Below are 25,924 nucleotides of genomic sequence, written 5' to 3' on the forward strand. Positions count from 1 at the left end.
TTGAAAGTTAATTCAATTAATCTAATTAAAGCAAACTAAAAAAAATACAAATTATAAAAATCATGATCTTACTTGACTGAATTTGATATCATACTCGGTAAAAAAGAACTTAAAACCTAAACTAAGATCACAATGAAAAAATAAAATAAACTTAAAAACTAATTTCATACATTTAAAATTTATAATTTTTTAAAAATATAATTATTTTCACATATGAATTCTAGTTATAATAAAAGTTTCATACATGGACATTTAAATAACTTAATATCACTCCGAAGTCCAAACAAGGACAGAAATTATAAAAACACAGCAGCAACATCAATTAGCAATTAGAAAGCAACATTATTTTTATTTTAAAAAGAAAAATATCTATAGGCAATGTTTTCTCAAATTAGATGTGATATTTTTTCTCTCTCTTATAACTCACCAAGGATATGCAGGACCTATCAATGAACCAATATTTAGAACAGAATTGCAAGCACCCCTTTACCCCTTTGTAACTCCATTCATTCCTTTTTATCAATGTTCACTAATATGCCTAAAATTGGTTTGTTTTACAAAATTGGACCCATGAGTTGTAAGAGATGTGAACTAAAATTTAAAAAATAGAAGAAAAAAAGAATACCTTTACAGCTTCCTACAACCTTGACAATGTCTTGGTAAACCAGTCTGATAGACGCCTCATCTTTGAAGATAGGTGAGCACTTCTAGCGAAATAACTCTCCGCATTTGAAAGCATTATTTTTATGTCATGCTTCACTCCTTCCAACGTTCGATAATAGTTGTTCTCTAACCTAAGCCGGATGAAATCGGGATACAATGGAACTGGAAACCTGTGAGAATTCCATTTCAAAATGTTACCTTTAAGTTTCAGTTTTTATAGGCTCAATGAAGAGATTCTATATCGAAACAAAATGGTCAAATTCAGCTATTAGCATCTATACTAACAGTAAGGTGCGGATTTAGTGCATGTACTCTAATTTGATCATTTAGTCTCTATACGTTTCGAATTTTGAAATTCCAATCTTGATCTAAATTTATTATGTTAAAATTTTTTTATTTCCAAAATCTTATGCTGCAAATATATTATCCTATGTATAAATGCAATGTTAGCTTGCTATTTCCTCATAATACGCATAAAAGCACCACCTCATTTTAGTTTATGGATTTAAAAGCTACTGTTTGAGTCAATACTTTCAAAATTCGAAATAGTATAGAGACTAAAATGATAGAATTAGAAAATAAGGACTAAATACACCGCTTACGCATGGTATGGGACTAATAGCAAACTCTGACCTGATGGATTGAAATTTCAAATTTCAAAAAGTACAAAGATTAAAATTGATCAAATTAGAGTGCATAATACAAAGATTAATGGCAAAATCTGACCAAACAAAATATACAGAAGATCAATTAATGTCTATTATGGCAATTGCTCCGTTCCTATACATAAAGTGTGTAATAATGCACGCCAGTTATCAAAAGAAGGGTACAATCTTCTCTCTCAGTCGCAGCGTGGCACTACTACACTTCTCCTATTGATTAGTTGCAGGCAATAATAAATGCCAATACTACACTTCCTATTGATTAGTTTCAGGCAATAATAAATGCCAAATACGAAGATAAACTCAAGCAAACAAATGGAATTAACCAGTGTCTAGTGAAGTTTTAAATAGTTTGAATACCTGAAAATCACAGTTCTTTTCTGCTTTCCTAATTAAAGAGATTTTTAATATAGCCCATAAACCGATAAAAGACATTTGGTTTTAAGTGAAGATATATATATGAGCATGCATAAACACACAAACCCCATTTGGTAATATTTCTAAAACAAGTGGTAGGAAGAGACAGTGTAAACGAAAAGAAATAAGACGGATAGTTTTGAAATGGGAATTTGGACCTGTTAAGGAATTCTGACTTCTGAGCAGCTTCGTTCAGTTTCTGGAATCCATAAAAATCCTGCAACATTTGAAATGCAGAAATAAAGTAAAAAATACCATTTTCTTCAACAATTTAAACAAAATTTTCACAAGCAAACTCCTTTAGAATTTGAGGAACGGAAGTAGTTAAAAAGAACCTGATCTCTGACTACTGAACGCTCTAATTTACCAAAAGCAGACAGGAGCCTATCCCTGATTTCAGAACCAATATGTGGGTGCTCCCATGTAAAGTTAGGGTCATGCAGTTCCCAAGCACTGTGCCGATACTTACAGCCATCTTTGTAAATAACTTCATATTTTTCCCAAGGACTATCAGGGAAATCCATAGATTTGGGCTGTGAAGTAATGATTCTACCATCCCACCAACTTCCACCCTCCTCATCGTGGTTCTTCCACCATACTAGGCATTTATCCCTACGAGTCCATTCTCTGCTCATTGCAGCATCATATCTTGTCTTCTCAACAAGAAAATCAGGAAGACCTATCAACTCAGGCAAGGTCAATATAAATACCTCGCCAAATGCACATGATGAATTATCAGTAAATCTAAGTGTGATTTTACAGCAACTCTCTCCAGAACCTGGAACGTGGGAATAAGCAAGGTCTACAACCCTGCAAATTTCCACCGCACTCAGGTGTCCCCTTGAGCTCCATGGACCAGTCCCCTTCATGAAACCTTCTTCAATGCACTCTTGATGCCCCTGCAAAATAACAGAACCGATATTCAAGTCTTATGAAATACTAATTGTCAAGTTTCTACTAAAAAACAAGAGGGAAAAACAGCAACAGAGCAAGCATGTCATACCTGTCTGAAATATACAACTTCATCGCCCAGCTGAGGTATATAACGATAACCCTCTTCCTGTTCCGACACCATCAACCATGATAATTTTCTAACAGAAGGATTTGACTTCCTTCCACTTGAAAATTTTAAGTCATTGTCATGGCCACTGCCCTGCTTGGTTCTGCTGGATCTTGATCTGTCTCTATGTTTGGAACTTGACATCCATTGTTCAGATGCAATACCATTATATGTTTTCAAAGAGGTTTTTTCTTCATTTTCTGATGTCCCTGCTAATGCATGATCTACTCTTACCCTCAAGTTATGGTTCCAAGCATTCTGCTCCAGTGAAGTTGCCTTCATCTTCATGGACTGTCTTCTGTGAACTGCATCAGCTGCTGCTTCGGTAAACATAATTTCTGAATCATGATCGTTGATGACATTTAAGCCTTCAGAATCAGTTGTGTCCTTATATGGGTTTTCCCCATCATACATGTTCAACTTCAAACCTGAGTGCAACAACTGCAGAGAACTTGATCTGTCCGAACCTTCACCCATTTCTTGCCTGCTGTAACTTTGATTTTGTTCTGCAGGCAAAGTGTTTCTGGGCCTCACGTCACGTTCGTTGCATGTTGGACCATTAACTACAGTGAGGGACTTCTGTTTGGAAGGACTTCCAAGGTCCCCTGAAATTGCTTTTGTCCTTATTCTTAATTTCACTAATTTGAGTGGGGTAATCTCGTTTGATTCATGAGATTGTTTAACCTGATTTGTTTGCAAGGAGTCATGATTACCATATTTATCACAGCTAGACTGATCCATATCTCCCTGGTTGAGGCTGATATTAGAGTAAGATGCTGAAGCACTACCATTCAGTTGATGGTCACCTAGGGACAGTAAAGATTTGTGCACCTCATCAGGAGCAAACTCTTCCATCATCCCTCCATCCAGATCTTGCAATGTAGGAGTAGTTAACTCTCCCTCTTCCCTGCAAGACAAAAAATATCCATAAACATGGATTTCATGTTAAGAGTAAAAGTTCCAATTCATCCTAGATTTAACATACCTATTCACAGCAGTAATCCTGTTTCCGTTGGGGACATCACTTGGCAACAAATCTCCTGACCTTGAACGCTTGGATGTCCGAATTTTAACCTCTCCCCATCTGATTTTGTTATCCTTTTCCCCCACAAAGTTCTCTAAATGGTCCTCAGTATTTAAAGATTGCCTTGTATCTTCCAGATCAATCCTGTCATGCTCAGAGAGCTCCACATCTGCAGTGGTTGAGCCAGGGTCTTTGGTGCGGTCATTTTTCTTCTCATCAAAAGCTCCTGAAGGTCCAGATGAAGGGTCTGATATATTGATCTGATTGCCAGTGTTCAATCTGGTGGCCTCTGAAGCACCTGGCTTCCTAGAATCACGTAACGAGAACTTTAAGACCAATCTCTTCCTGTTCACGGTATCTGATTGAGATTTGAGGAGCTCATGAGACCATACTATGCCCTCAGACTCTTGTTCCTTCTTCATAGACTTCAGTTTTACATTCTCCAAGTGTCTCTCAGTTTCACTGTTTGAAGTACTTGAATCCTGAGACAATGACTCACTATTTGATGAATCACCTTCTGAGTCCACTTCATCATCTCCATCTGTAGATGTCCCAGTGATTCTAGACATCATGCTTCGAGCATTACGTGCAGCAGTTCTCTGAGGTCTCAATGTCTTTCCCTTGGAAGACTTCCTCTTTGAAGCTTTTCTGCCACTTTTTGATTTTTTAGTTCTACTGGTTTTGGGTATAGTTCCATCACGCTCATCCAAATATCTCTTTTTGACTCGCCTCCCTGATGAAGTCTTCAACTCAGACTGAAAATGACAATATTTAGTTTAGAACATAGTCCAAACAATAATGAAAACTGGTAGAAGGCTAATCCCACTTACTTCAGGGCTGCATTTTCTTCTTCGTGATCTGCGAAGGCCATCTTTGTGACTGCATTCAACCTCACTGTCTGCTTCACTGCTCTCTGTGCCTCTAGAAGAGCTGGAACACAATGCCCCCTGTTCACCTTCTGTAGAACATTCCTCAGCAACATTGTACTCCGAATCAGTGTCATCACTGATAACTTCGTTTTCAGGTTCCCAATACATGGCATCCATGAAATCAGGTAGTGGTTCCATCACTCTTTCCAGATCTTCTAAGAGTGGCATTTCAAAATCCTGGCCTAAACTGATATCTGGACCAATAGCCAACTTTGTGGAGGATGGATGCCACTCAATACCCAGCGCACCAAGTCGCCGTTTCTGGTACATACTCTGATAAGGTTCTGGGTATGGAATCATGCCTGGAATTTCCATCAAAATCATTTGCTAAATTATATTAGGATAACATACTAAACAATCAACAGAAGCAGGAGTTATAGTCATACTGGCATCACAAATAAGATCTTGCATATTCCTACGATGCGGAGTAGACTGTGTCTCCTGCAACAAAGTTATATGAATAGCACATCAGTTGCAAAATGATGAACAAGCATTGCATAGAAACAATAATGCTTCAAATCTCTCCTGGTTGTATATGTATTTTGGTGCAATACATACTGAACTTTCTGGACTACCATGAAACCTACCACCAGTTAATTTAACATGGAGTTGCGATATACCTGATCAAGAGCATTTCCAGCAGAATCCCAAATAAGGGGGCGATAGTCTCCAAGAAAGAACTGCCAGAAAAGCATAGACAACCTCATAAAGCAATTGCATGACACAACTAGTATTACAAGGAGAGAAGAGGAAGGAAAAAAAAAGGATAAATAGCTAAATAAATAAAGAGGCAAAGGGGAGATTCAGGCTCTACAAGTAAAGTTTTCAGCTACCTGATCATACTTGGCATCCTTTTGAGATTCACCCTGGCCAGTGTTAAGCAAATGTATCTGGCCAACTTCATCTGCAAGTACAATTGACGTTCCATCCCTATCACAAAAGGGAAAAATGTTACAGCATCTTCACAAGAAAAGCTCTTGAGATTCAATAAAATAGTTCAGATTTGAAATCCATACAACAAGAACTAAAAAGATTTTTCAATAAAACCACCACTGGTGAAAGCTACAAATATAAACCACCCAACAAAATAAAGTATTCTTGGTTAGCTTCTTGCATTCAAAATTCTAAGCACATGTGCACCTCCCTCACAAGGGCAAAGTGTCAAAGTCAAAAACTTATGGAGACATCATAAAATACATGATTTAACATTTTGACTGTCCACAACTTTTTCAATAGAACATCATGGGTGATCAATTACAAACAGACTAGAACAGCTGGAATATCAAGCTAACAAAATTGAATATCGTACAATTAAAGAGGCAGAGCATATCTAATCCAAGTTTTGCTTACTGCAAAAATTTATGTGCTGAGAAACTTCCTGAAAAACCTAAGCCAGCGTTTTGTGTTCCTCATGAGGCATAAACTACTAGAGAACTAAGCATCTGATGTGAAGACAATAATACTTCAGCTAAGCATTCATATACAAGCGTACCATGAACTTGCGTACCATATCAACAGGCCCACATAGCCAAAACATTGAAACAAAAACAATAAATAGTTTATTCACTAATATAACCAATCAGCTAAGAGCATAAGTGCAGTCAAGAATCATAAAATGAATGGAACCAAACCAAAATATGAAATGATATAGGGATAAAGAAGTAAATGTATGGCTACGAAGGATCAATGCAATAATCCTTGTCTTGATATATGAATTCTATATTAATGTCGTCTCTCCAACTAAAGAAAGCAACAAAAGAAATTAAAGGGTGAACATTTTCACTTACGGAGAAAACTTCCCATCAACCAACTTAAAACGCCCAATTTCATATATCCGGATGGGTATGCCCTCCCATATCTGGAAATATAGTTCCCAAAGAAAGTAATGAGTAAATAAATAATTTGGCAATAAGTCAACAGATCAACAAGAATAAGAAACTCACATCCCAAACTATTGTTTTTCCATCATATCCAGCACTCATTGCAATTCGAGGATTGAAAGGATGAACATCCAAAACATAAGACTGCAAAAAATTCAACACTAAAGTTAGGAACTAATTAAAATAGTAATTTTTTTCCAACAAGATGTCAACCAGTTGACAAGGAAATGGATGTCTGAGAATACCACCAACAAGCATGTGAAGCAATATCGGAACAAAAATATATATATATTTGAAGTGTGAGCCAAACAATATTAATTGCAAGACATTCATCTCAAATCAGTGAAGAAAATCTAATTTTAGGTAAGGAAGTGCATCATGTTAATTGAGAATACTTTTAACAGTTCAGATTAAGCCAATGAAGTTCACTCAAGTTATCCTCTGAATTAAAAGGAAAAATACTATCAACTGAATTTAGAAAGAGGTGAACAACAACAATGAGGAAGAGTTCTGGTCAGTTGTAACCTCAGAAGGAAATCATCTCTCTCTAATTGTTTTGTCATTGACAACAAGAAAGAAAGAAAAAGGAACAAACAAATCAATACGATGATCAAATGAATCTATTGAGAAGGGCAGGAAAATGCTAGACACAACTTACCGATGCAATGTGACCAGTCAAAGAATGTACCAAACTACCATCAACAGCATTCCACACGCATATTCTGCAATCTGAAATAACAACAAATAGTTCCAAATTAGCAATTTTAAACCAGCAGCTCAAAAAGAAGCAAAGACCATTACATCACAACCTCGACAACATAAACAGTAACCTTTTATATTTTAAATGAAAAAGAGAAAGAGAGAAAGCATAAAAGCTTTAGCAACTATACAATTGCCTAAAATTACAGAAAGTCTAACGATTAAAAAGAAAACACAGCTAGTACCCAGTAAACTAAAAAGGCACATAATCTCAACAGAAAAAACCTGATGAAGGTTTTATATTTTTTAACAATAGTAACTATTAGCATTTGGTTTAAGTAGAATAGCAGGAAGATTCAGCATGCTACAATTTACTGCAGAAAGATTCTAATATGAACATAGGTCCCATGATACGGTTTTATTTATGGTTTAAGGGACTTGGATGCATCTCAAGATATGTACATTGCCTCTTACAACTTCCAAGTAAAAGTAAATATATCAAAAATAGGAGTCTACACACATATTACGAACCCCAGCAAAAAGGTTAATAGAGTTTAACTATAAGAACTTTAAGAAATAATTATAATGACAATAGCACAACACCATTTCAATCATAGAGTCTGCAAATTGCTTTGCACAAACTAAGTTTTCCATCTTCCTTGTACTTTTTTCCTTCACAAATTTTCAAAGTTAATTTTAAGATGATAAATCATGACTTTATGAGAGCAGAACAAGATTAACAGATGCCTTTCAAAGAAGTATTAACAAAAAGAGAAGTGCACTTCAGGAGACCCTCTTAAGATGCAATTCACAGTAAATTTCAAAATAATTAAGCCAACACAGACAAATAATATAGAGCGTATTCCTTATAGACATTACCAATAAAGAATTTTGTGATGCCATTGATTACCAATAAAGAGCAAAGGACAAACACTAAAGGACACCGATAGGAACATAATTTACAGTGATATACAGGACATACAGAAACCAACACAAGAAAAGTCATTATAGACATTATTCATTTTGATGGAAAAAACATTTTAACTTAATGCTAAGTTAGCTAATTTTTAGATAAACTTTAATGTTTACAAATCACTCCTTTACCCATTATAGCTGCTAGAACAAAACGATTATCCAGGCTCCACACAATCATATTGACACCACGAGGAGTAGGGAGAACTCTCTGACGTGGACCACCTCGAGGAGGTTGAGGAGGTAGCGGGGGAGGTGGAACCTTCAGATGATATGCCTTTGTCCAACGTCCTGCTTTTCCCTATGGAAGTGGAAGGATTGTAAAAGGTACCAAACTTCATTTAATTTCGTATTGTTGAACTTCATTACGGCACAATGAACTTCATGGAATTTAAGTTCAGCATAACTCCAAAAGGATATATCTCAGTTAAAGGCATTCCCTGGAACTTGATTGTGGTTTATCAAAACAACTTACATGAAATCTACGTGATCTGGGAATCCAGATTATTGCACTACCATCACGAGAACAGGTAACAATGTTGTCCTGACAGAACCTAAAAACATCAAAATTGAAGGAACTGAATCTAAGAAGCTAAACCACAATATTGAACACTAAATGATAAATGGCTGAAGACAAAAAACAACTGAAGAAACTTTAAGATACGATATATAACATAACTTAAGAAGAAGATATCACGGACCAGGAATTTTTAAATTTTGGAAGATTGTCCTCCTTTATGATATCAGACATTGAGGATCTAGAAGATACAGCACATCCACTGCAAACAAAAACAGAAAGCTCCAATGATATTTTGTTGAAAACAAAGAAAAAATAAAGTAGAAACAACATAGCCAACAATTCTAACTGACCAACCTAAATTGAACGTAATTAACATCATTTTCATGGCCAGCCAAAACATCCAGCTCATGAACTGGTTGTTGTGTATCATCTGTACTAGGCTTACAGGCACTCCACACCTGCAAGTATCTAGCTCTTACTAAAGAAATCTAAATCATATAGATTTATCGAAGTTAAATAAATTTAAGTGAACCAAAACATGCACTTGACAAATTCACGTTGTTTTAGACGCACCCTGGCAAAAGTGTCAGAGCTACCAGTGACAAAAACTGTCCCATTGACGTTAAATGCACAACATAATATTTGATGGGTTTGTGGAACATTACTTGAGGAAGGTCCATTATTAAATGGAAAATTGCCACTCCCTGCAGAGAACTTATCAGTTGCAGAGTAAGTTCATAGCATATACATTAACAAAACAATCAAGAAGCAATTCTCCAACCAGTGGCAGCTTCAGAAGGCTTCGGCAGGTATATGCGTGGGCTACAATGTGAATATCTGGCCTCCCAGATTCGGCAAGTCCCATCATCAGATGACCTACAAATGTTAGCACAGACTACAATAAAATTGAAGATCAACTGAAGAGCCATACATTTGTGATTCGATGTTCCTAGCCAAGTATGATCGAATAAAGTGTCAACAATAAAGACACTATCAAGAACTTTCAGAAAAAGCTTCTTAAAATTAGAAGAAACACCTAAACATAAATGCTTCCACATGAAACAAACATAAATTAAACCTAAATAAAAGACTGTGGCAGATCAACTGAGAGAAGCTACAACAGGAAACTGCAAATGTTGAAATAAGACTCACGATAAAAGCTGGAAAGCAAAGGCAGGCCTGGGATTAAATGCAATGGCAGTAACAGCTGCCGTATGCCCTCGTAGAACTGAAACAGGTAACCCATCTGGCAAGCGCCACTGTAGATCATAAGAACAATTTAGTTATCCAAGAGTAGAAAGGAGCATCTTGTAAAGCACGGTTAAGCATTCTTACAACTCGAATCACAAAATCATTTGAAGCGGATGCAACCAAAACATTGTTTGAATTAACAGCCAGGTCAGTTATGTCACCCTAAATTGCATGTAACAAGAAAATTAATTCAGCTATGTAGAGAAAGAAATATAATATTACAGGCTAAACTGATAGATTAAGAACATCATATGTCAAATAAACAATATGAACCCACCTCATGTCCACGGCAGCTGGCCAAGCAAAATGCAGTTTCCATAGACCAAATTTTGACAAGGCGATCATCGGAACCAGTAATGACATATCTCCCAGAGCGATCAAATATGGCTGTAGAACAAAAACAATTTAATCCATTATTTATTGAAGCTTGAGCAATTGTACAAATTACACATAATCTTGGCTTAACATAGAGTTTCATAAGGAGAAAAGGATAAGAAATAGAGTAACATTAGTTCTCCTCCGGTGAGAAGAAAAGTTAGTTGTAAATTTTTTTTTGATTATATTGCATTTAGTTTACCACTATAGATCTTCCAAATGGTGAACTCGGGGTGTAAAAGAACATGGAGGAAAAAACATGGTTTAGAAAGAGTTTTCATTAAATAAGATCTTAAAGGAATTTTATAGGTGCCAAAATAGCATTATAAATTAGGGGAAGTGGCAATGAACAGAACATCAAATAAGAAAAATAATTCTTCACAAATTTCAGGGAATGACTAGTTCACACAAAAATGAAAACTATTCAACAACATATGAAGCCAAAGTCTTTCCCCTAGGTATTTGAAGTGCCAAATGCTAAAAACAAAAAAATACCACATATAATATTACACGCTATACTCCAAAAATAAAATAACAAATATAATCTCCAAAATCCTATTCTTAAAGAAAAAGCAAAATTAATTAATATATGAAATAGCGTAACTTAGTAAAAAAAGGTCACAAATAAACTCATTAATATTTGAAAGGAATGAATGGCTGCTACAAACATAAAGGATAATTCCAAATTGTGACATGGACAGACAATTTGAAGCAAAAAAAAAAAAAAAAGAGTAAAAGAGACAGACATATATCATCGTCTTTTAAAGAAGAACCCTCATGCAGTATCAGACATGCCAGGAAATTGACTACACCAATTTTTACTAATGTTGTCAAATTTCAAGGGTTTCTTTAGATTCTAACAATACTACCATAAGAGGAAAATCTACAGAATAAAATTCTCTAAAAGCAGACCCTAACTATAAGTTCAGTTGATCGTACCACAATAGACAGCATTCCGGTGCCCTCTCAACTTCTTTATGTTCTGCATCTTTTGCACCATCGTAGATGGTTTAGCAATAGCATAGCATGCAGACCGAATAGAGGGAGCTCGGTGGTGCTTCCGGAAACCTCCCCCAATTTCTCTTATACTTAACCCTCGAACTTGATCAGCTTGCATATGAGGCCAACGAAGATAGGCAGGCATAGGCTTACCTTGCCTATTCCTCATACTCTTGTCAGCTACGTAACAGAAAGGTAACATTACGAAATTAGAAGACAGATTATTCAAGCATCCAAGGGCATAAATCAAGGAAGTGAAACAAATGGATAGAGCACTACTTTGATCATGTTTCATCCAAAAATAACCATCCCATTAATGTTCTTAACATATTTCCATAAACAGCATATAAATATCAACTACCTTCTATTTTTGACCAACAAATATCAACTACAGACAAAGCATAAAGCAAATTACTATGGAAGTACCACATACAATTCAAAAGTGAAAAGGAACCAGATCCCAACAGCGTAGGGACATCAGCAGCATTTGGAGGATGGGCATCTCCTACAGATTTACTGCACAGAGTACAGATTAGTTGCTTCAGAAGCTTTACCAAGTGATCCTGCTCAATATGAGGATACCTGCAAGTTATACAAGGCAGAATCAGTAGCATGGACATTAAACCAAGATCAAACAATTAATGAGAATATATAAAGAAAATCTTGCTTCTAGGAAATCTAATCTATCATGGCAGATTTAAATAAGCTGTGGAGTTAAATATAGAAATTCCCTCTATCAACTTGTTAATCTTAGTTTCACTTTAGATAACTTATTAAATAATCAATTAAAAGGAAATCAACCATGTCTAATATCTTTCAGGTTTTCCTTAGGGAAAGGCTATTCAAGACCTGTACTGTTCATCAAAAAGAGAAGAAACAACTAACCAGCAAGGAAGTACAGATTTGAAGGAGAAAACATGGAGATAGGTGCATTAGGGAATACAGTATAAAGCTATCATGATTTCAAACATATGGTATAACAGAACCCCGAAGTCCAAAACTCTTGTTTAATATTGATGATTAACACCGAATAATATAATAGGCAGGTATACCTCTCAACTAAGTTGTTATAACTTAATGGGAATGAGATGCCATCATCATCATCGTTCCCACTATGTTCCCCACTTCTTGAAAACCAAGCATGATATCTTCTTGGTAGAAGCTGGTGTTCCAAAAGTTCCTTTGAGAACTGTGCAAAAGTTCTCTGGCAAGGACCAGCAGACAGGAATTGCATTATCAAGAAGTAAATTTCTCGAAGATCAATATCAACATTAGTCTCAACCAGAGCCTTCTCCGGCATTGCAGTCGAGACATTTAAAGGCGCCTTGCAAAGAGAAGACGCAGCAGCAGAAGATGAACACTTCCAGTCCATGTTTCAGTGCAACCCAACCTGAGGCATCCAAAAAAATCATGCAAAAATGAAATCATAATGATAGTATATTAGTTGAATAGCATCAGAAATCATTGCCAGAAAAGGAAAACCTAAAAGACTCACATATCGAGGATGTTCCACGTAAGAGACAGGGCAGCTAGTACTTCAATTCATGGACAATTACAGCCTAATTCTCACCAAATTTATTCTTGTAAATTTTGTCACAGCAGGAATCTAATAACGTATAAAACTAATACATAACTTTTCAAGGATATGCAACCAAAAAGAAAAACCTAAGACAAGTAAAATCCTAGGAGGTCTAAAAGGTTATAATTATAAAATAAAATAAAATAAAATAAAATAAAATAAAAGCTTTCTTCTGGTAAAATTAAAGGCCCAGACTTCCTTAGCCATTTGCATGAGCAAATAATTCAACAAACGGAAGAGTCGGAAAAAAAAAAAGAAACAGCAAAAACAAAGCTAGCCTCAGAAAGGAAATAAGCAGCAAAATGGAAGGTATTAACACAAGAAAGGACATCAAAAATAAAATTTAAGGGTTCAAGATCCAATCTAAAAGCCACGTGCAACAAAAAGCAGCAAGGGAGAATCTAAACCTAATATCGAATTCATTATCTAATTGAAAATAGAAACATCTTATTACCTTAATTAAAGTCCGTTCAGATAGCAAACATCGAAGGAGAGCTTTCCTTTACTTTGGCAGCACTGATTTTGAGATTGAAACACGAAGGAGAAGTGAAGAGTTGAGAGGCAAGACAACGAGAATCGAGAAGTAGCCAAAGAGTTGCATTATGAAAATCTGGGTTTTAATTACTGCTGCTGCTGTTTGTCTCCTGGGAAAGTTAAAAGGAACCCTCTCAGAGAATTAAATGAAAGGAAATGGAGGGATATTAAAAATGTAAATTAAACCAAAAAACATTGTTTGACAAAAAGAAAATTTTAGGACAAAGCTTGAAGCTGTATTAATTAGTAAGATAAAGAAAATAATAAATACTAGTAAAGTAATAGAACAGGGGAAATTAGATGCTATTTGGGGTGCTTCGAGTTTTTTCTGATGTCAAGAGACAAAACAGCCCCCGTGTTGAAGACGGCCACGCTGAAATGGCTTTTCTAAGGAGATAGGGTTATACAGACTTTTCATATAGGAAAAAAGGAAAATGAAAATTGCCTTTTGAAAAATCAGAAATTGATTTGTTGATATTTATTTTTGGATATTTAGTAGCATATAGTATTTCCGACTCATTTCTTTATATGATTTAAATACGAGTAATTCACATTGTTACCAACAAAATTAAAACCTAATTAATAAATTGTTTCAACTTAAACAATTAAAAATATATATATACCTTAATCGTGATAAATATTTATTTTTTTACGGAAGCTGGAAAATTATAATCTCTTTATTTGGTCTTCATACATTGTGAAAATTGATGAGTTCAATGATCTGTATGCAAATAATTAGTAAAAATTAACCATTTAATATTTTTTATGCAATAAATACGTTATAATCAAATATTTAAGTTCGTATATTTACTAACAATTGGATATTTTTTTTAATTTTTATAAAATGAATAATAAAATTATAATATTATGATTAATCATAAGTGTTAGAAATGTATAAGAGAAGACGTACCATATTTATCAATTAACTTCTATTTTAACATCCAGATAAAATCAACTTACATTGTTCCATAAGAATTACAAATGAATTGGTGCTGTTTGCTAAGCATTTAATTCCATTTTCTAAGGTTTAAAACAGAAAATTTTCACTGTGATTTTCTCTTTGATTGGAGGAAAAGTGTAGGGCTTAACACCAAAATCATTTGTAAATTACAATACTTTGTTTAACCAAAAAAATAATCTTAGCACCTCAAATTCCCATTACGAATGTTCTAAAAGGATCGTTTTTCCAAATGACTATCAACAAATACGATTCGACTTTTAATCTACTAAGCAGAAGTTTAATTATAGAACCTTAAGGACTAATCCCTGTCAAACAACAAAAATGTGCATGCACAACACATGGATTCTCATCAATCACATTGAAATCCACGTGGGAGTAAGACAACACATCCTTCAGTCACTTAAAAAACACAGATTAAACGCCCTCCATGACACAGTTGGTAATCTAGTTTCCTATTCATACTATGACTGAGTTGCAAAAAGGTGTAAATAATTTGACTCACCTCCTAAAATCGCTCTCGGAATCACGAGAACTACCTTCCTCTTTTATAACCCAAATTTAGTATGGCATCAACAAATTATCTATATTATTATAATGTGTTGGATTGAGTTGGTAATATCTTAAGTTGTAAAATTACCAAAAGATTATTCCTTTTACAAAATAAAAAATATAATAGAAATTAAGAGATTTGAATCCAAAATACCATAATTTTTACTATTTTAACCAAAACTATATTTTATTTTTATATCAAATTTATTTATAAACTTGCTACATAACTTTATTCACCCGTACATCAACAATTAATAATTGTTCAATTTGAGTTTAAAAAATACATATATAATTTTTTAATATTTAAAATAAGATTCAAGTCGAACAGTGTATGTAACTAAATCTTTTTTTTCTGTTTTATCAAGTTTTTTTAAATATTATTTTATAATATTTTAAAATTTTTCACTAATTTGAAAAATAAAATATTTATATCAGTATAAAACTAATTAAAAATAAAATTTAATTCCAATTAAAATAATCACAATTCCAACTTTAAATGATTTGTAATTTGTTACCAAATCCAAGAAAAGAAAGGTAAAATAAATTTGAAGAGCCAAACAAAATCAACTTACATTGTTTCGTCACAATTACGAATGAATTGGCGTTGTTTGTAAGCACAAAATCCCATTTTCTTCTAGCGTTAGAAAAATAAAAAATAAAACAGAGAAAATTTTCACCAAAGCTTAAAAACTGTTACTTTTTGGATGATGGGTTAGCATTTAGCTTCGCCCAAAAGAATATCAAGGTTTCATTCACCACCATTTTGATTAATTAAAATTTTGGTTTAACCATTTCCCACTAAGGATTATGTGTAAGAATGATATTAGCATCAAACTTAAATGGATGGATTCACTAAGCAATTATCTACAAATTCGATTCCACTATCCATTTATTAAACAAATGTCTGATCATAGAATCTCGAGGATTAATCTCTTTAAACAACAAAGCATTGCATGTACAACACGTGGATTCTCATCAATCACATTGAAATTCACGTGAGAGTAAGACAACACATTTTTTAACCACTTCAAAAAACACACATTAAACGCCCTTTTTGACGATATTGGTAGTTTAGATTCCCATTCATACTACGAGGGACTCCCTGAAAAGTTATAAATAATTTGACACAGATATCTCCTACCTTAAAATATTTCCATATTGAAAACTTTATCAAAATTTTCTTCTCCTTAAAAAGCTATTGGTATCGCTCCCAGAACCACCTTTCTCTTTTATGACCAAAATCTAGCATGGCATCAACAAATCATCTTACTATCACAATGTATTTAATGGAGTTGGTGTCTCCTATTAATTAGGTCTCAAGTCAATTGTAAAATTAGTAAAAGCTTATTTCTTTTACAAAGTAATATACATACATACATATACATTTATATATATAATTGAGGTTACTTGTGCCTCTTTATATTTTGATAAATCTAAAAAAATATATACATATAACAAGATTTATGGGAGTTGAATAAAAAATATCATAAATTTTAATATCTTAATTTTACTATTTCCACCAAAAACATGTTTAATTTTTTTATAAACTTATTATACCATTTTTTTCCACTCCCAGTATAGTTGTGCCGTAATCTAACAACAACTATGAATAGCTTATATTGATCTTTAAAAAACATACATACATATGTACGTATATGTAGTCTTATCCAATTGAATATTGTCTATAACCAAATTGATTAAAACCGTTTATTTATCAGTTTTCTTAATTTTTTTAAAATATATCTTTATTCTATAATATTTAAAATTTTTCACTAATTTAAAAATAAAATATTTATTTTAGAATGAAAACTAATTAAAAATAGGATTTGGTTGAATTAAATAACTGTAATTTTTTAACTCATAAATCAAAGATTATGGGCTGACTTTTTAACTGTTAATTGACATGTTTTTCTAATGTGCAATGGAAATTAAACATAAAGAATTGTTACTCTTCAAAATAGTGTCTATTGAGTGTATATAAATAGAGGTTCTATGATGCTCACAAATCACAATTACAATTAATCCTATTTTTCAAAAATTAAAGTAAGAGTTAGAGAATTTATCGGTTTTGTAAATCAAAGGGAATTCAAAAGCTTCGTTGTATTCCGAAAGGACATTTGTCTTAACCCTCTAGCAACTTTGTGTGGGGACAAATAGTTCTCTTTGAAAAATATTAACAACGTGAATGGCTTAATTAATTTTTTTAATTATTTTATCCTTTGATAGTGTTAGTCGATTTGTTATTATAATATTAAAATTAATCAATTTAATTAATTTAATCTCTTTTTAAAATTATAATTAAAATTTTATATTTCCAATTTAAAATCAAATCAAATAACTCATATTTAATAATTGTCTATTAAACTCAAATTTCTTTTAATTATAGCAAAGAAAATTCCTTACAATTAATTTAATTAATTAATTTTATCTTTCATGCCAAACAAAACACAAAATTATTTTCATTGCTTCTTTACCCAAACAAAAATTAATTTAATTAATTGTAAGTGTTTTTTTTTTCTTTACTTTTAGTTGAGTATGGAAGATTCAAGATTATTAATCAAAAGAAATATATGTTTCATAGACAATTGAAAAATATGAGTTATTTGGCATTGATTTCGTTAAAGATGATTTGGAAACATAAAATAAAATTTTAAAATTTAGAAGGAGATCAATTTAATTAATTTCAATATTATAGTAACAAAGCGATTGACATTATCAAAGGATAAAATATTCAAAAATTTATTTAATTGGTTTTGATGTTTTAAAATTTTAAATTTCAATATTGAACTTTCTTTTTAGAATTTTCCGCAAAAGGATAAACAAATACAATTTGACAAAATTTTAATGCACTATTTTGATTTCTACCACATTTTCACTTTAATCCTTATTATTTTTTACCCGAATTAAGACTTAAAAAAATTTCGATGACCAAAATGAAACCAACCTAGAAGTTGGGTGACCAAAACGAAAGTGTAAACATGATGTGGACATGATTTGGTATGTACAATCAGCTAGGGATGAAGCCAAATTTTTTTTAGGAGGCTAGAATTGAATTATAAAATTTTAAGAGATCAAAATATAATTTTACCATGTACTAACTTATAATGCCATTATTTTTGAAGGGACTAAATAGAAATTTTCATATTTAGGGGGTAAAGTGTAATTTTATCACAAAATAAATTATAATTTTACTATTTAAAAGGGACTAAACTATAATTTTTCATTTTTAAGGGGGCCAAGATCCCTACTAGCCCCTTAACTTCACCTCTACAATAAGTTGTTGTTAAGGATTTAATACTTGGGTGACTAAATTGAAAACTTCCTAAAAGTTAGGTGATGAATTTGCAATAATTTTTTTGTATGACCAAAATAAAAGCGTCTTAAAAATTGAGTGATCAATTAAATAGTTTACCCTAACGTTTTCAATTTAATCACTAAATTTTTAAAATTAAATATTTTAGTCATCGTTGTTAGATTTTTAATAGAAAGATAATGCTTTTCGTATCCTAGTCTTTCGCCTTTGTTCCAACATGTGTTGAGGTTAGATTCTTAGCACTAGGGTGAGTAAAACTCGATTTGATTCGAAAAAATTGAATTTCAAGTTAATCAAATTGAGTTGTTTACTTTTTTTGAGTTATCTCAAATAAGTGTTTCGAGTTAACTCGAATAAGTAATTCAAGTTTTGAGTTCGAGTCAAGTTGAATTTTATAATTTGAATAATAAATTGGTGTAAATACCCCTTTGGCCCCTATCAATTTTGAAAATAAGCGAATTGTTCTCTTTTTCAAAAAAAATTATAAAAATAATTTTTAAAATTTATAATATTTTTAAAATTTTCAAAATTTACATTTTTAAAATATATAAATTTTTTAAAAAATTATAAAAAATATAAAGAGAGCAAAATTTTTAAAATTTTATAAAATAATAATTTTGAGATCTAAATAAGTTAATTAATGATTCAAGTTTATCATACTAAAAATATATTATTCTTTTCCTTATTTTGCTTTGGAAAAATTTTCAAATATATATAGTTTTAAATTTATGTGTTTTAATATAAAATTAGTTATACCGTAATAAAATTTTAATTGAACATGTTTAATTTTTTAGTTTAACTCAATTTGATTCGATTTGAATTTCATTTCATTCGGTTCAATTTAAAAAATTTCAAATCGAGATAATATGATAAAATAGAACTCATCAATTCAATTAACTTGAAATTTTTTTTCACCACATTGGATCCAACGTGTAAAATACCCTTTTTAAAATTTTGAGTAAAGAGGACTGCAAGAACGTGTTGAATGCATAGCTGGCGGTGACACCGAACGCACTCCTTGTTTCAAAAGCTAACTAGTCAAAAGACTAAAATACCCTTCCATCTCCAATACCGTACTATTTTTTAAAATTATTTTTCAACTAACCTAACCAAAGCAATGGTAACCAGAAAGAAAAACTAACCAAAGCAACCAACCCGTCACTCCACTCCTTTGCCTATAAAAACCCTTTCCCACCTCCTTTTTAGACCTTCTTTCGTTTCGCTTTTGGTCGCGTGCGTGTCTTCTACTCTCGCTCTCTCTTCGCGTCCCCTTTTCCATCCAGCTAAGTATTCTCAGTTTTCTTCTTCCTTCCTTGCTTGCTTGCTTGTCTCCGTTTTTTTATTAAAAAATTATTCGTTTAGATCTGGTTTAGATCTAGGGTTTCTTTTGGTTCTTTGTTACTGCTCGGCTGTTTATGTGCATGTCCGATCTGCAGTTCGTAAAACCGTTTCAATGATTTTAGATTTTCTATGAACTCTATCCTCATGCGTCGAATCCGTATTCTTCACTCGTTCTCGGTTGTCTTCCTTTACTGGTTCTACGTTTTCTCATGAATTAGCACCTCTTTGTTCATCAATCTTCTTATTTTGATCTAACCTGACTATTGAAAACTTCAAATCTCTAATTGTCATTCAATTTGTTAATTCCAATTTAAATACTCTTCCCGGATAAAAAAAAAACTTTTCTCCTATGGCTGCTGTGCAAAGGCCAGCGAGTTCTTCTGATTCCGACGAGAGGAAAAGGAAGAGAATGCTGTCGAACCGTGAATCCGCGAGGCGGTCGCGTATTAGGAAACAGAAGCAGCTCGAGGATTTGGTTAATGAAGTGAGCGCATTGCAGAAAGATAACAGCCAGCTCTCCGAAAAGATCAACGTCGCAACTCAGCGCTACGCTGAGATGGAATGTGCCAACAACGTGTTGAGAGCTCAGGCAATGGAATTGACCGAGCGATTGCGGTCCCTGAACTCGGTGTTGCACATTGTTGAAGAAGTCAGTGGGTATGCCGTTGATATACCGGAGATTCCAGATCCTCTGATGAAACCGTGGCAGATCCCTTGTCCAGTACAACCAATTATGGCTTTGGCCGATATGTTTGAGTGTTGATGGAATAATTAAAGCTGTCTTCCTTGTTGGAGCTAATGTGAGTCCGTCCTTCTGTTGGAGTCAGTTTGTGCTGTTAATTAGATTTATGTAAGGGTGTCGTAATGTTATGTGGAGTCTGCTGAATTGTGATTTTTGGTTTTGTAGAAACCCTTTGGTGTGTTTCCGTTTTCTGTACTCGTGGATTTCTACTATGGAATGTTAGTTTTGGATTTCAATGCTTGCACTTTTATTGTCAATTTCTTTGTGATTTATGTGTCGATTTTGGAATCATAAACATTGTGTTTAGCTGAAAAGCTGCTATGATTCTTCAGTGTCGATAAGGGTTATTGAATATTCAATTGTCGAATGTAGCAGGTTTTGGTTGCATCGTCCCGTACGCACCGTTTCGATAATAAATTGAAACAGTCATCTCTCTTTACTGGGTAAATGAAAATTCCGATTTCTATCAGTTGTATTGGTTTGTTCGATTGTATTGACTGTAACATTATGCATCGGTGCATGAATAATATTAAAAATATATAAATTTATTTTTGTTACTAACTTCAATTTTTCTTATTATATTACCTTTAAAATTTGAAGTCTAATTAAGGGAAAGTAAATTTTAAAATTTAAAGTAGATAAATTAATAAATAATTAATGATTAAAGAATTTATATAGAAAAAAAATTAATTAAAAAATAATTTTTAAAAGTTTCATGAACTTGATATTATTGTAGATTGAATAATTTAGTTGTTTAAATTGATGATTATTATATATAATTAATTAATATTTTTATATTTAAAATCATTTTATATTTTTAAATATTTTAAATATATTAAATGTAGATAAATTTGAAACGATATGAGTTTCTTCCTTCAATTGTGTGAATGCTGGAAATATTGTTTTGTTGATAGAGATGATGGATCCACTGCTGTTTCCTACCGACTTCTAGAAGGCTTTTGTATTTTGTTGACTGATTCAATCAAAAATGGGTGACCCAGGTTTGGAGGAGGAATTGGCATATTAATCACGTTTGATTGATCCACCCTCTATTATTTATACGATTTTCTCAATTTCGACATAAACACGTTAGGTAAACATAATAATAGCTGTTGCGTAGGCAAAAACAACGTAAGGCAAACCTTAATTAATACTGATATAACCTCTGTATCTATAACAACACTCTTTTATTGAATCAGATTGAGTCTTAATTCACATCAGTTAAGAAATTATTAAAAAATTATCTTACTATATACTCTTACCCCTAAACTTATCCATTATTGATATCTTTACACTAACACTGTTAATTGTGCTAATGTGACATTGCTAGTTAATTCGATGGTGATTGTCACATGACAAATATGAATATATAAATTATGCTTGCCATGTAGCATCCTGATACATTTGGCATCACCAGATTGACTAGAAATTTTATATCTGCACAAACTAATGGGGTTAGTATGGAGAAACAAACCTGATTGACCGAATACAAGTTTAGGGAGCAAATGGTAAATTTGAGGGGCCAACTTATATATTATATGATTATGTGGATGTCTTTACCTTTTTATATTTTTATAAATCAATAAAACTTTGTCCACAATGAGGTTAGAACCAAGGACACCATATATGTAAAGCTTTTTCATTTACTATTTAAATCGAAACAATTTTTTATTTTTATACGAAACTTCAATGAGTATATCTGTGTATGTTAATAATGTTGTTGATTGAGTTAGCGTCACAAATGAACTCGACATCAATTTAGGTTTGATGATAAAACTATAATAAATAATTGTATTCATTTAGTATTCTTAATATGATATATCTGTATTTAAATTTTATTTTATTTTATTCAAATTTTAATCTATTTTTTTCATTTTAATATTGTACATATTTAATGTATTACTATTAATTAGTTCCAAATCATTTTTTATTATTTAAACATACTTTTACGTCCCAAACATACAATAAAATTTCTAGTATTTTTATAAAAAATATTTTATTTTTTTATATAATAAATTAATAAAAATTTATATTCCATTTACAATAAAAAAAATCTATTAATATAATTAAATAATCAATTAACTTTTATATATTTATTACCCGATAAATAGATAGATTTTACGGTTTGCTGTAGAACCTTCTTTTCATCATCATGCATCTTAATTTGGATGACACTGTTGCCTGTCGTCCACGCGCCGCGTTGAAGTTGGAATAAATATAATATTAATCCCATACGATAAGAAAATGATTTGGCTAAGAATCTTTATGTGCTTTCTTTCTTTCTCTGACTTTAAAATGAGAAATTCAACTTTATTAAATATATAAAAAGCTTATCAGAAATGCATTCAGAACAAAGGAAAATGTATTATAATAAACAGTACATTTAGATAACTTGATAGTGATAAAGTCTCGTGATATACGTTCAACATTAATTTTTAACACTATGAAGTTATTACGAGCAATTGTTTTCTTGATCGACCTATTCTCTTGTCCTTGCTCTGACTCTCTACCTCTTTAGGTGAATTGACTTCTGTTACACTACCTTAATCTCTTCATTGTGTCACGAGGCTAAAACTTAAGTCTATCAAACCTTGTGGCTTTATGCGATTTCTTAGCATCAAATCTGTCTAAGTCAGCTTAGGTCTCGAAAGATGAGAGTTCTCAATAAAACTCTCTAAGGTATTGAAATATAGTGGAAGCAAACTTAAAAGACAAATGAGCTCGAAAGAACTGAAAATCCACAACAAAGCAATGCACACCAAGTCCATCTACAATTGAGTTTAGTTGAACTCTTCAAATCCAACGGTACAGATTGAATTATATCAACAATTAATATTAGTGTCTATCTACAAGATGAGAGTCTTAAGAGATTTAAACTCTACACATTATTATCTTTTAAAATTTACAATAATTACCCTAGTAACTCTAGTTTTACTGGAATATTTTACTAGGCCATTAAGGCTTCAAGTAAATGAGTTTCTCCATATGTTCCACAAATTGGACAATTCAAGTCGATTAAGTGCACCCCATTAATCTATTAATCTTCATAAGAAGCTTTGTGCGCATGCATCTCGGGCTTTGATCCGCATCCTGTGGCACTTGTTCCTTGTCCTACCCCCTTATTGTACCTTTTATCAACATATAGTATTTGGCAAAAAACGAAAATTCTAACAAATTGTTTTTTTTCTTGACTTTTCTAAAAATATATCTAACAATTTTATTTGATATAAAAAAGTTTATATATCAATAATGATTATATTTTTAATTGATATAGTAGAGATATAAACTATTAGTAAGTTTACGTTTTAATCTTTCAATTTTAAAAAGTTACAAAACGGTCACTAAACTATTTAAAAGTCTTTATTTAAGTCACTTGGCTATTTATTTTTTTTTAAATTCTAACGACTGAGCTCTAAGCAATAATTCAACTATCAATACAATGGATCAATACTTATTGACAAGTAAAACATACTTTAGATTCAAGTCGATTTGATGATCAATGTCAAACATTAAAAAAGAAAATTGTTTAAATTTTAATTCGTAAATTTTTGACATTCGAAGTTGTTTCATAAAAAAAATTTTAAATTGTAGAAGAGAAGGAGAATGCGAGTGCGAATAAAGAAGGTTCTACAACAAATATTTTAACAATCTAGTGACTTAAATGAAACTTTTTTAGTAGTCTAGTGATCATTTTGTAACTTTTTAAATTTGAGGGACGCAAATGCAAAGTGTGTAATAATTTAGTGATAACGCCGTTGGCTGCCAATGTCGAAACCGAAGCTTGCTGCAGCACCTGCTGGCTGCCGCTGAAGGTCTTGATGCTATTGTTTTGTTTGGGGATATCACGATCCCTGGATCAAGTTTTGTAACAGGAAAAAGAACTGTTTCATGAATTGGCATCGTTTTGGTGATGCTTGAGATGCGATCTTAGCAAATAACCCTTCCTTTTTCTCATCTTGCATACTGTTACATATTTAATCACCTTAACTACAAATATTTAAATATAGCTATGTTAAGATTGCATCTGCAAACACCACAAAAGTTCATGTAATCCAATAAAAAGAATACACTTTCAAATTATCTTCAGTTTCACATAAGAGTAGTCTTACACCCATATTCATCATCTAAAACAGAAGGATCTTCATAAACTAAAAAAAAAAACCCCATAGTTTCAATTATCATAAGTTTTGCATTCATCAGTCTCGGGGTTGTCTTTGCAGTAATTCTCGAGAGGATCGTTATCTTTCAGCCTATCCCTGGCGTGGCTGGCTGCTGCACTCAGTTCTTCCACCTCGTCCCAAGCCGCCACACACTCTCCGCTAGCTGGGTCATCCGAGCACGCCTCTTGTGCTTCCTTGATGCTCTGCTCCACCTTCTCCGACAAGCTATCAGGTGCAGCTCTCACCTGCATCCGCCTGGATTCCAACGGGGACAATACCCTTTTCCATGGCTGGTTAAGGTATGGGACCTTGATGGGGCTACCCTTGGTGGAGTCTCGTAGGCTGGCGGTGGCTCTTGGGGTAACGAAGTTAAGAGTGAACAGGGTCGCCATTGTAGTTGTTCTTGTTTCGTCTGTGATGTGAAGAGTGAAAGGGTGTGCAATGCAATGCTTTTCGGAAATAAAACGATAACAGGAAGAAGATCTTTAATTGGGAACTGCAATGGTCCACAAATTTCTTATCACCTTGGAACCAATAACGTATTTACACCTTGCTTGAAATTGGAGATATTTAATTACAATTGTTAATCAAATCTCAAATAATTATCCATTACCCAGAAAGAAATTTAATCTCACAACTTTGTTCCTCACCCATTTTGTGTTTTACTTTAACGTTGTAAGAGTAAATTATTTAATTTAAAACAAATTAAAAATGAGAAATCATTATTTGGGCTACAACTCGATAATAATTCTCATATTGAAGCCTAGATTTTTTTTTTTGTCTAAGCTAGTCTCTAAATTTAGTAATAGTTCTGCATGAATTAGGCGGTTATTTTCATATTAAGATTTAAATTTTTTTTATTCAAGTTAGTCTCTAAACTTGATAATGTTCCTATATTGAGATCTAAACTTAGTCTCTAAACTTGATAATGTTCCTATATTGAGATCTAAACTCAAGAATTGTTCTCACGCTCAGACCTAAACTTTAAGGTTTTCAAGAAAATATTAAGAATTAACTTAGACAAAAAAAAATCATTCTCCAATCTAAAAATAATTGTCAAGTTTAAGGGCTAACGTGTAAAAAAAAAGTTTATAAGCATAAAATTTTAGTAGAATAATTAACCCGTGATAACAATTCAATCAAATACTTTTAATAAAATAAATATGCACCAATTCAATCAAAAAACCAAAAAATAAATATGCAATTATAAGCATGGTTATCTAAACTGAACCAGACTAGCCAATCAGACCACGAACAAATTGGTACGGGCCGATTGAACATAGCTAAAAATCGA

At 32.6% G+C, this 25,924-nt stretch overlaps 3 protein-coding genes across 5 annotated transcripts; 1 reads left to right on the forward strand and 2 right to left on the reverse strand.

Moving 5' to 3' along the window:
* Positions 1 to 322: 322 nt before the first annotated feature.
* On the reverse strand, positions 323 to 13,952 carry LOC107954363 (PH-interacting protein). Of its 3 annotated transcripts, XM_041096651.1 has the most exons (26): positions 13,836 to 13,952; positions 13,485 to 13,674; positions 12,504 to 12,841; positions 11,885 to 12,033; positions 11,392 to 11,631; positions 10,355 to 10,464; positions 10,162 to 10,239; positions 9,979 to 10,085; positions 9,608 to 9,702; positions 9,400 to 9,530; positions 9,181 to 9,284; positions 9,008 to 9,085; positions 8,782 to 8,860; positions 8,439 to 8,607; positions 7,294 to 7,364; positions 6,699 to 6,779; positions 6,543 to 6,613; positions 5,589 to 5,685; positions 5,376 to 5,435; positions 5,142 to 5,196; positions 4,657 to 5,057; positions 3,788 to 4,581; positions 2,746 to 3,709; positions 2,078 to 2,641; positions 1,901 to 1,959; positions 323 to 833 (listed from the first exon to the last, which is right to left on the reverse strand). In XM_041096651.1, exons 3-26 carry the CDS (start codon positions 12,821 to 12,823, stop codon positions 638 to 640), a joined length of 5,073 nt encoding a protein of 1,690 aa, XP_040952585.1. In that variant the 5' UTR covers positions 12,824 to 12,841; positions 13,485 to 13,674; positions 13,836 to 13,952; the 3' UTR covers positions 323 to 637. The 3 variants fall into 3 exon arrangements, with proteins under 3 accessions (XP_040952585.1, XP_040952584.1, XP_040952586.1); XM_041096650.1 differs by lacking the exons at positions 13,485 to 13,674; positions 13,836 to 13,952 and adding an exon at positions 12,947 to 13,338; XM_041096652.1 differs by lacking the exons at positions 11,392 to 11,631; positions 11,885 to 12,033; positions 12,504 to 12,841; positions 13,485 to 13,674; positions 13,836 to 13,952 and having other exon boundaries at positions 9,492 to 9,530; positions 10,355 to 10,438.
* A 5,635-nt stretch (positions 13,953 to 19,587) lies between these two features.
* On the forward strand, positions 19,588 to 20,714 carry LOC107954364 (bZIP transcription factor 53). Its single transcript, XM_016889900.2, has one exon. The coding sequence runs from the start codon at positions 20,078 to 20,080 to the stop codon at positions 20,489 to 20,491; it is 414 nt and encodes a 137-aa protein (XP_016745389.1). The 5' UTR covers positions 19,588 to 20,077; the 3' UTR covers positions 20,492 to 20,714.
* Positions 20,715 to 24,641: 3,927 nt separating this feature from the next.
* On the reverse strand, positions 24,642 to 25,022 carry LOC107954365 (calvin cycle protein CP12-1, chloroplastic). The gene has a single exon (XM_016889901.2). The coding sequence runs from the start codon at positions 25,020 to 25,022 to the stop codon at positions 24,642 to 24,644; it is 381 nt and encodes a 126-aa protein (XP_016745390.1).
* Between the last annotated feature and the right edge of the window lie 902 nt (positions 25,023 to 25,924).

The sequence above is a fragment of the Gossypium hirsutum genome, chromosome D07 (genome assembly GCF_007990345.1).
Source record: "Gossypium hirsutum isolate 1008001.06 chromosome D07, Gossypium_hirsutum_v2.1, whole genome shotgun sequence".
NCBI lineage: Eukaryota > Viridiplantae > Streptophyta > Magnoliopsida > Malvales > Malvaceae > Gossypium > Gossypium hirsutum.